At 40.6% G+C, this 11,234-nt stretch overlaps 1 protein-coding gene across 2 annotated transcripts; it reads right to left on the bottom strand.

The window, feature by feature from the left end:
• Window positions 1-274: 274 nt before the first annotated feature.
• On the bottom strand, window positions 275-9,864 carry WSB1 (WD repeat and SOCS box containing 1). Of its 2 annotated transcripts, XM_054847354.1 has the most exons (9): window positions 9,715-9,864; window positions 8,306-8,474; window positions 7,101-7,369; window positions 6,160-6,291; window positions 5,663-5,763; window positions 3,330-3,502; window positions 2,820-2,933; window positions 1,922-2,029; window positions 275-1,386 (listed from the first exon to the last, which is right to left on the bottom strand). In XM_054847354.1, the coding sequence occupies exons 1-9, from the start codon at window positions 9,752-9,754 to the stop codon at window positions 1,227-1,229; spliced, it is 1,266 nt and encodes a 421-aa protein (XP_054703329.1). In that variant the 5' UTR covers window positions 9,755-9,864; the 3' UTR covers window positions 275-1,226. The 2 variants fall into 2 exon arrangements, with proteins under 2 accessions (XP_054703329.1, XP_054703330.1); XM_054847355.1 differs by lacking the exon at window positions 1,922-2,029.
• Window positions 9,865-11,234: the final 1,370 nt, after the last annotated feature.

Raw genomic sequence — 11,234 nt, 5'->3', positions numbered from 1 at the left:
GCCTGTGGCCCCCACAGATGTGCGTCACAGTCAGAACTCTTATTTCCTACACTCCGCGCCATGCAGGAGCAGGGGAACACTTACATCACGCATGCTTTTGACCTTTGCCCGTATAAAAGGTTTGAAGATCATCTTGTAGCTCCCCACAGTAAGTTTCACCAAGATAAGTGTACTGTGCTCCTGAAAAGCAAAACTATGGAGTCCTGCAGTAGCAGATTCCCACTAGAATTGTTGCGTGCAGACAGTGTTGATGAATCAGTCGCCAGATGCAGTATCAGGAAACTTTTATACAAGTTTTTAATAAAAAAATTCAACAAAAATATATAATCAGGCATTTTATGCAATGCATACATTCTTTATATCTGCAGGTACAGATAAATAACAGAAGGCAAAACCAAGTATTTTGCTTATCTTTGGCCATTAACCAATAATCACCCCTGAAGAGATATTACAGGGTTAAAGAATAATAAACTGAGTCTGTAAATTTCTCTCATTACAGACAAAGTATCAGGCAATAATACAGTAGTTAGATTTTTAGAAATGTAAGGAAATATTTCTTTAACACTGCCCAATACTGAAATTTAACCTGGTTTGCTGCCATGGAACTTAAGGCCTTCTTTAGCTGACACGCAGGCACCATTCCTGTTTTATATTCCAACCCTTACCTTAACCTACTTCCCTTCACCATACGCAGCTCTAAAAGCCAAGCTATACCCCTTCGTGAAATAAACTAGCATGAGTTCTCTGGGGAGCGGCTTCCTGAACCCCAACCAACGTACATACATACAGAACAGTTAAGCTTCCTCAAGTCAATATTTTTTCTAACTCAGTATCCCAGAATAATAGCTATCCTTCCACTTTACAGCACAGATGCATCTGATGGCTCTACCAAAGCAATATATACATGATACACATTAAAAATCATAAAAGCAATTTTTAAAGGTACATTGATAACATGTAGCAGCTTATGTCTAGATATGTACGTTTTCACAGTTATGTTTTAGAAGATTGAGAACACCAGGAATACTTTTACTGTGTTTTCTATAAATATTAAAAATGTACCTGTCAGGCATTTTGACAAAATAGTATTTAGGTTATCACTTTAAATAGCTCTTGAAAACCTGTAATTTTAAGCTTAAAGGCTGTAAAGTTTGAGGATTCTTTAAAGTGTTTAGCCAGTTTCAGCAGCTGGGCCACCTGCCAGTTTGATTATTTATTTTTCTAATTCAAATCTGGTAACAAAGGAACTCCAGCACTTTTAATGGAATAGGCAAGTTCTTGACTTGGTTGGTGGGCATCACTCTTCGAATTGCCATGCGACACAGATGTTGGAGACTGGAAACTTGTCTTGGAGTTGCCCAGAAGTACACGCTGCCATCCTGTGTCCTGCACAAAACAAAACAACAACCCACACACCAGAGTTATGCCACTTGAATGATTTTGACTTAGTACAAATTTGCACACACGTTGCTAGTTAGGAGGAATGTGCTCTCAACTTCCTGTTGCTTGGTTCTAGCTGTTCCAGGCTCATTGACACTAGATTCCAGCTCTTTTTTAAGCTATAGCAGCACAGTAAGCAGCTTGCTGATTATCTGTGCAACAGGCCTGAGCAGATCTTCCTACAGCTAGTGACTATACCACCTGAAATGGAATAACTGCCCTTGGTTATCTAATGGTCTTTTTCCAATCCACGTTTGTGGGTCTGTCTTATTTATTCTCAAAGATAAGAAATTAGTTTATCAGCTTCTTGATTTTACGGCTATTCCAGGCATGTTTAAATAGTATCAGAAGTAAAACCAAGTCAGAAGCATCAAGTTGCAAGTCACAGCTGAAGATTTTTAGAACACTTAGCCCCTGTTTTCAACCTTTTGTGTTGCCTTAATATTTTAGGGAGGAAAAAAAAAAAGCACTATATACTTGCCCTGCAGCTAGAACACTGCCATCAGTAGAAAAAGTACAGCACAGCCCATTGTTCAGAGGTGCAACTTGTACAGGGTATTCTTCATCAATTCTCCAGAATCTTAACATTCTGAGAAGGGAAGAACAAAGTATTAAGTCAGAGTGCACATTTAATTCTGCCTGATACTTTCTCTGATGCTGCATGAGAAACTAGTCTGAAGCAGAGCTCAGGGAATTTTTATAAACATTTTAATATGCATATAAGGTGTTTCAGATTTGGCTTGAGATGCCGACTTCTTCATTCCTGATATATACCTTTATCTGTACTTCAACAATTTTAACTCCACCAGTTTAAAGGAAAAGATTGCCTTCAACAGCAGAAAGCAATAACCTGAACTACAGATTTAGACAATCTTTCTCTTAAGTGTCATATCTTCTAGGAAATCCCAACAATGCTTGTCTTAATTAAAAAAAACTAAAAGCCTTCTGTAGACAGTTTAATACCCTTGCTGTCATCTTTAGAAAGCATCTTCATATTCTTAAAATATAGTTCTTCAAAATATTGGCAGTGTTAGCAGAAGTTGGATATGAGATCACAGAAAACTTTTCCGTTTACTTTGGAATTTACTACTATACAAAAGACTTAGCTGCATAATTAACTTCATTTATATTTCTCACTGTTTACAACCCTTCTTTTTCTGTTTTCAGCTGTTACACACTTAAGTTACTCAGACCATCTACCCGACCAACTAATTACTTCTATATTCAGAATGAAGATTAACATATACCAAACAACTCACCTACTTTTACCAAGACCACTAGAAGTCATTTCTCAGTTAAAAAGAAAAGCTGACTTAGTATTTAAAAGTTCATGTCATATGGGAAGAATTAGTCTCTAACAAACCTTTCCTCATACTTACTTATCATCAGCAAGGCTTGCAATATGTAGTCCATCGTGACTGAAAGATACTGATCTGACCCATCGGTCATTTGCACCTCCAGCAAATATTGGAGTAGGAGGGGGAAACAGATGCCTGGAGATAGAAAGACACTTAACTAACAGCACAGCGTTTAAGAACTACAGCAGTGTTTCCTTCAGCCGTGCCCAGCAAAGCTGAGGAAGAAAAAAAATGGATTGAATGCTTAACTATGAAATCAGGAGTGGCAATTGAACTACTGTATCTTTTGTAGCACTGAACACTTCAGCTTTGTTGAAGATGCTTAATTTACTACACGTTAAAATATCAGTGCTTTAAATTCTCTCTCAGCTAGAAGAATAATCTCCACTGCTCTGCCACTTTAGGATTACCATCTGCCACTGCTAAGATTTTTTCCCAAGACTAATTATCAGTTAAATACATAAACCCATTAATCTTCAGTAGTCATCTGCACTATTGGAGAAAGTTTCTAGATTTGACTACTTTACTTACCCAAATTCCCTAAGAATAACTCCAATATGTGGATCCCAGACATAGACTCGAGTATCGTAAGATGCAGTAGCCAGTAAAGCTCCATCAGGAGAAAACTCACAAGCTACAACATCATTGTGATGTCCTTCAAGTTTCCGTATCATGGAGTATTTATCCATATCCCAGAGAAAAACCTGCAATTAAATAAGCTAATGTTATAGCTCTGCTCAGAGATGCAACGAAGCATTTACTCTTTTTTTTTAAGTATAGCTGCTAGTCTTATTTAGGATTATATTAAAATCAGGCATTATGAATTACTACAATTAAGAAATATGCTCAGTGTCATACTCAGATTAAAATCAAGTTTTTTAAAAATAATTAAAGCAGACATGCAAGTTCTAACTCAAATTTGTTAAATGTTATTAACAAAATAAGCCAAAATATAAGATGAAGGCAACACAATTTAACCATGTAGCTTACTGAAATTCATGTATTACAGAACTATTTTATTAAAATATGCAGAAATAAATAGGGTTAAACTCTACAGTCCCCTCTTTTCAGTAACTACCAAAATTTTAAGAAATATACAGACAGAAAACGTAAGGTTAACATATTGTTACTCCAGTGGCATTCCTTTAAGATCACTTGTTTACAATTGGCTTGGATCACCAACGTCAGCCTAGGAAGAGAAACAGATACTGCAAGCAAAAAGAATTTTCACAGCCAAAAGTTATGTCTTTGGCAAAACAACAGGGAAGTCTAACCACATTATTAGAAAGAATTTATGCATTTTAAATCAAGTCAACATAAAAAAAAGACATTAATATTACAATTTACCCAGCTAATTGCATATTGTATTATAAAAATTGATAAAAGATGATAGTATTCTGGGATTTTACATGCAGTTGTACATTATATATAATCAAAATAAAGACTGTGCAGAATTACTTAATAGGAACAATCTACCTACTACAGCATAATTTTATAGAAAATGTAAGTCTTTAGCATAAGTTATGTCCCTAAAAGAGCTCATTAGGGTTCTTGGTTTTTCCCCTGACTCAGTTTTACTGCACAGATTACATACTGACATCTTGGATAAATTTGCATGTTTGACCAAAGCAAACATAGCCTTAGTGCCTCACATACTTCCTAATACTGAGCCGTTTTACAGTCAGTTATAAATGTGTTGACCAATTTCTCTAAGGAGACCCCAACATTCCATAAAACCGGAAACTAAGTTTTAGGAGTCAGTGTGTTTCACTGCTGTGAAAATTATTAAAAAAAAAAAAAGAAAGAAAGAAAGCAGAAAGTGGACATCAACCAGCACCTGCGTACGTACAGTACACCCTGCAGTCGAATGCAAGGTTACTTCGTCCTATGGTAAAGTTCGCCCCCAGCCTGGTAGCCAGAGATGCCACTCTTTCTGCCCAGCTAACACCATTGTGCTCCTGTGTGAGTGGTGCCAGCTTAACCTCAATCACACCAATATTGCTGCCACCACCTGTGACAGGGAAAGCAAGAAGCTTATGGAAAACACACAGCCTAAAGATATCAATGTATACATCTTCATCTGCTCTATTTAAAGAAAAAACAAAACCCAGACCTCGACTATTCTCTATCAAATCTGCACTGATAATTTCAAGTATAAAATGCATTTGAACAGTCATCCATATAAAGTGGTATCCAATGATTGAATTGTACTTTTTACTCAGCATCACTAGGCTTCACTGAGCTACCTACAGAGACCCTGTAACTAGGCTTGAACTCCTCTTTCTGTTTTATCGTAATTCCTCAGTGCCAAGAAAAGCAGCTTATGGCATAAGTGCTTTACCTGCACTGATTTCAGTTCTCTAGTAGGGCATTAGAATACGGATGAAAACAAAACCAGTATGCTGTTCTTCGTTCTAGATCTTTTAGACACTAGTGCCATTTGTATTGGAAAACATGTAGACACATTTTTGTTCAGCGGGAGATACCATGACTGGCTCAGACTTTGAAAAGTCCTTTTCATTGAGCAGGAAATAGAAAGGATAAAAATCAATAACAACATAGTTTTATGCATTAATCTAAGTGTCTTTTAACACTGGAAGCTTTAGTCGTCTTTGGTTTTACACTATGAACATGTGCAGAACTATTTCTCAAAAAACACAGTTTCTTCAACTAAAAGCAGTGCAAGTTCAATTCATAAATCAGTGTCTCAATGCACCATTTGCTAGTTTAATTTCATGCACTTTTACATCATCATAAAACATTAGAAGTTCATGACACCGAGCAGAAGCTTAATGTTACTTAGATTTAAAATGATTATGCACACAATTCAGTAGATTTAATGAACAAGAAACTCTGACACATACTGCTTTACTAGCTCCAACAGAACAGAGAATAGAAGAGTCTGGAGAGAATGCACAACCATATACCCAGTTCTGATGTCCTCTCAACACTTTCATCATATTTCCTAAAAAGACAAACATTCCTGTAAGAATTGATTAAATATTATACATTCAAATTGAAAAGCTTTTCCAAATTAGTTCTTCCTTTGTAAAACTTTATCCTATTTTTCCAGATAACACCTTGCAGAGTCATTCTACACAGAAAAATTCTGTCATCCAGCCTCTAAATCCTATGTCCCTATTCAAAAAGGTCACTTCAGACCTGCTTTTAACTTAACCCAATACCAGCTTATCCTTTTAGGGTACACACAGATAAAGAATTTCAAGGGAACATACAGAGTGCGTGACTAATAGAACAAAATTAATGTCTTAAGAAATGCTGCCATAACTGAGTGTATAGTGTTAAAGGAGGAGAGTGCATGCATATTTCTCCTATGTATTACAGCAAATAAAATGCATACCATCATCTTTCAGGTCCCATACTCTCAGTGTTTTGTCTCTGGACGCAGACACTAAAATCAGGCTGCCATCTGGGGCAAAGGTTAAATCTCTAACAACTTCAGTATGGTCCATCAGGTTAAGGAGGAGTTTTCCTGTTATGTGAAAACACCACAATTTAAAATGAAGGCCTGTACTTTTATTCAGATCAAATGCTTTATGAATACAAAGACAGAATACAAAGTTAAAGCCAAATTTTCTTTTTAGAATACAAATAAGAAGCATGTGTATCCTTTTAGACTCTTCTGTATCGAGATGCAATTTCCTGAAAAGCTAATAGATCTATACCGTAAAACTATATGCCTCAGAAATAAGGCAAGACTTGTCTTTTGATAGATATTTGTTCTAAGCTTAAATTTACAAGATAATGACAAATTACACAATAATTAGTTTCATTTTTTTAAAGCTGAGTTCTCTCGCAACCTAGCAACTGCGCCACCAGCTAAATTGAGATTCCCTAATTTCAGATTCAGTTTCTTACTGTTTGAACAATTAAGAAAAAAAAAGCCCTCATCAATATAACCCTTCCCCATATTCAAGAACAGAGAGCAACTCCATGTTTTGAAAGTTTCCTTTGTTTGAAAGTATATTAAAACTAGAATCCAGAGAAAGCTTTCAGAGTAAACAACCAATATACACAAAGTCAATTACATACATAACCACTTTGCAGCAACAAGGCTTCATCTTCCATCACTTAAATCTCAAAGCGTGACCCGAGTCTGTTCCTTCCTCTAGCAGCATTTGAACATTTCCAGTTGCAATTCATGCTTTTTTTTAATTACTTAATTTGTATTCAAGGTTCAGTTCCCAATTAAAACGCTGTAAGCAATTAATTCTGTGCATTGATGATGTTACTACAGCATAAAGCGACAATGAAGTACCAACTTCCTCTCCCATACTCTACCTGTATATACATCCCATATCTTGATGCGCCCATTGTTCAAGCCTGTTGCAAGTAGAAGCTGGTCTTGCCCAAATTTGAAACGGTGCCATTCTATATTCACACAGCGGCTCTGCTTCTCAGGCACTGAAGATCCAAAAGCAAGACTCCAGACAATATCACCACAGTCTATTATATGTTCACAAGGCTTATTTTTCTGACCACTGTCACTGTTTTGCCTCGGAAGTCTTGTACTGATGGAATTTGCAACATTCTTTGTGCCATGCAACAAGCTACAAAAGAAACAAAAATTACCAAAAATTGCATAAAGCATCTTGAAAAATAAATAGAACAAAAAGGTCTTTAAGATGTACTGAAACCTGTGAGTTGCCGTAACGTACATTTTGGAGGCCCATAATGATGCATTTTTACTTTCAAATTATAAAAGCAGCTTCTTATAACTGTCAGAAATTACTAACACCTGGAAACCTTCTTACACAATATAATACTAATACTTTTGTACACGTTTTTACCTCTGTAGAGAACAATGTATTAACTTAGCCCTCTGGGAAAAACAACAGTTGTAACTCATTTCTCTATAAATGCTTTAAAAAAAATTCTAAGATTTTCTGCAAGAATTTCGCTGCAGTTCACTTACATGTGTTAAAAACTGGGAAGAGATACTAAGGCCAGCATATGAAAACCAATTAACCCATGAAAAAAAGGGAGGCGGGATTTATTGGGAGGGGAAATGTAACCAGCTACAAAGATGCAACTGCTGGTTACTAACTTACATTAAAATACATTTTATTTTCACTTGCAGGTTGTGTCATTTGGAACTTAACTTGCATTCTAGTAAGAATGATGAGAGGTTCGCCTTTAAGGAAATTCCTCAAAGGTAGAACCAAATAGCTTTCTGATAGGAAACGTAGAAGTCCAGATCTGCCCGAGTCTTTAAGTTTCCTTTTCATTCTAACTTCCTCTTAGTTTACAGAATCTGAATCAATTAATAAATCCATAGCTTTTGTGAGGTGGCAATATAGTTGTTTCTCTCGCTGGCCACAGAGGAGGAGATAAAATAATAGCTGTTACTTTAAAGAATTAGGTCTTCCCAAAGATGTCAAAGCCTAAAAAGCCAATACATGTGTTTTAATCTATTAAAAACCATCTCCTATTTTGAAATTCTTAGGTTTTTCAGGTGAATTAAAAGCCATATGGTTTTGTCTTACAAGTTATTAAGGCACTGAGACCAGGGGACCAGCTTCACTATGCGATGCCCTTGTGACCAAGCAAAGTAAGATCCATCGGGAGCAAATGCAACAGTCCAGTTTTCACGTCCACACTTCTTGTCAAAAGGAGAAGTTGGGGCTAAGAGTTCTCCTACAGTGCGTGATCGTGCTAAAAAGAAAACAAAGAGGAAATTCCATTTAAAAAAAAGCCAGCATATTTTAAAATGTTACAAGGAAACCAGGCAAGATGTTAATTATTTTGCTTTTATTTCATGACATTTCAAATAATAATTGAGGAAGTGGGCTAATTGTCACTGTATAACCAATCAAAAGACTAAGCCTCAGCTGCAAAGGAGACTGAGCCACTAAAGAGAAACAGCTTAGTGTTCAAATGTCCTGGTCATCATCTAAGTAATACATCTCGGTATCAGAAGCAGAACTCAAATAAATTAAAAACTCAGCGAAACCAGCTATTACATAAATTATTGTAACTATAGCTCTAGAGGCAGCAGTAGAACTATGCCCCAACTTAACCTAATACTTCAGTGTTTAGCAAATAAGATGCCCAGTAATGATTTTTTTTATACCTTAAAGAAAAATGTGAATACACTTCCACACTGTAATATCTTGTCTTCCTTCAGAAAAAGAATATATTAAGCAACAACATAAGGAACCAAGTTAGCACCGTGCGATCAGATGAGTTGATTTTCCCCCTGCTTTACACGTAACTGGATGTGCCGCACTCTCTCTCTGTAACCCAGGCTGCGGGTGCAGAGCTTCGGAGAGACCTCACCCTCGCCGTCCCCCGCGCTTGTTTTCGGAACGCGGACAGAAGTGACAGGGTAAGCCTGCAGCAGGCAGCCGCCCAGGGGTAAGGCGGGCGCAGGGAGCGGGCAGGGCCGGAGCGGCCCCGGGCCCCCCCACAGCAGCCGGGTGCTGCCCCGCAGCCGGGCCCTGCCGCCCCCGCGCTTTCGGCCGGGCAGCCGGGAAAGGAAGAGTGTCACCTAAATGCTATTCCCCAAGATTTTGCCTGTTCATGGAAGGAAGCAGCTTCAGCCGAAGGAAGCCTCTTTGAATAATGCGTTCTGGTTAGTTCAAAACGGGCTGTGGAACCCACGGCCATCCCGCTCTGGGATCCAGGAGGGCGGAGGCAGTTCCCCCCCCCCAGCAGTGCAATCGGAAGGAGCGGGCGAGGGGACGGCATTCGCGTCCTGCTCAGCGTGCCCTGGCACGGCCCCAGCCGCTCCCCGTCCGCACCGCCGGCGGCTCCCGCAGCCCCGAAAGGCCGAGCGCGGAACCAGCCCCGCTCACGGACGGCGTTAACCCCACCCGCGCCCCGCAGAGGCCGCCCGGCCGCTCCAGGCCCGGGCCGAGCCAGCCCCGCTCCCCCGGCCGCGCCCGCCGCTCACCGATGAGCTTCTCGTTGACACTCAGGGGAAAGCTGGCCATCTACGGGGCCGCCCTTCGGACCGGCTCGGGACCTGCAACGGAGCGAGAGCAACCGCCGCTCGTCAGAAACCCAGGGACTGGGACAAAATGGCGGCGGCGGCGCGGGGTGTAGCGCGGGGCGGGGCCGCGCCCTCCCTCGCTCCTCCCGCTGGCTGGCGGTGCCCGGGGCGGAGGCAGCTGGCAAAGCCCCCCGGGGCCGCGCGTCCCGGAGCCGGTCTCTGGCCTGCACCTCTTCCCACCCTGCCCTCCCGGTCTGTCACCCGCAGCGTGGCTCCTGCTCCTCGGCCGCACCGAGGTCTCACCCCGTTTCGCAGTCCTACGGTTCTGCACTGCGCTACGGCGCTCTGGTTCTCCCCACCCGACAGCGTGGCCCCGCTGCCTTGTCCTTTCCGCCCGTGCTGGCTGAGCGTCTCCGGCCTTCCCGCTCGCTTTGGCTCTCCCTGCCCCAGGGAGCTTGGCCCCATCCACCCTGCAAAATGCAGCCTTATGTCCCTAGAGATGGTCGAAGCGCGCGGTCCGATAAGAACCCAGGCTTTGCCATAAAATACGCTCCAGGACGTGCTTAAATTACACCCCAACCCTGTTGTGTCAGGGAAAAAGGGTACATGGCAATGCGGTAGCAAGATTTGGGCTGTAGTGCTGTCCTGGCAGGATCTGCTGTTAACAGCCCATTTTAGCACCATCTTTCAATCCTGTCTGAACAAAAAGAGCCACATTTTAACTGTACTAAAGGACTAAATCTGTAGTAACCTGGGTCCCTCGAAACATGGGCGTCCACAGTATAGAGAAGAACCCTAGTGAGTCCCCAAAAATTGCAGTCAAAAGGCTTTTTATAGCTGCTGTTGTGGGGATGTACAGATGAGGTTGTGTCGATAAAATGCAGTTCTCAAACGGGATAAGGAACGTTCTTGTGCTGCTTAAATGCCCGACCAGCAGCAGTTCACATTCCTGCGGCAGGGAGTTAGATAGAGGTTGTCTCCATTATCTTTTAAGCCAGGTTGTGACATCCCTGATGTCTGTTTGACCATGGGACTACAAGGCAACACGTAAACAAAAAAATATGTGAAAGCTTATATGAGTGCGTTGTGGAATGTGTGTAGGACAAGTTCACTTGATTTCGTCTTCCCTATCCAGGGGCTGGAAAACCCTTGAGAGTTTCCTACTCTCTGGTGTTTCTTTCTAAACCTGTATAGCTAAGCATCTAAATCCAGCAAGATTTGGTTTATGATAAAGTTGTGAATTTACTGTTAAAGTTAATGGAGTTGTCCATAAACAAGTTGGAGAAAGAGATCCTGAGGCCGCCTCGTCCTCTGCGTGATTTTGTGTTAACGTCTGTGTATTCCCCTGTCTCCTTCCCTTCCTCTTCCTCTTTCTTTCTCCTTTTGCGTATCTAAGTTCTGCCCCTTCTAAGATTAGGTGACTCTTCCTTGCTCTTTCTTTGGACTTCAGAAAAGCACATAGCAGCATAATTAACTGCAGA

The sequence above is a fragment of the Grus americana genome, chromosome 19 (genome assembly GCF_028858705.1).
Source record: "Grus americana isolate bGruAme1 chromosome 19, bGruAme1.mat, whole genome shotgun sequence".
Classification (NCBI taxonomy): domain Eukaryota; kingdom Metazoa; phylum Chordata; class Aves; order Gruiformes; family Gruidae; genus Grus; species Grus americana.
Note: the sequence above shows the minus strand (reverse complement) of the source record. Positions and strands in the feature narration are given on the sequence as shown.

What these genes read in the sequence shown, in the direction of transcription:
- WSB1 (XM_054847354.1), bottom strand. Translation starts at nt 9,754, where the DNA reads ATGGCCAGCTTTCCCCTGAGTGTCAACGAGAAGCTCATCG. An exon ending in GATATGGGATGTATATACAG is followed by an intron (nt 6,292 to 7,100) that starts GTAGAGTATGGG and finishes TTCACATAACAG; the next exon opens with GAAAACTCCTCCTTAACCTG. An exon ending in GTTATTCTTAGGGAATTTGG is followed by an intron (nt 2,934 to 3,329) that starts GTAAGTAAAGTA and finishes TTCTATCTCCAG; the next exon opens with GCATCTGTTTCCCCCTCCTA.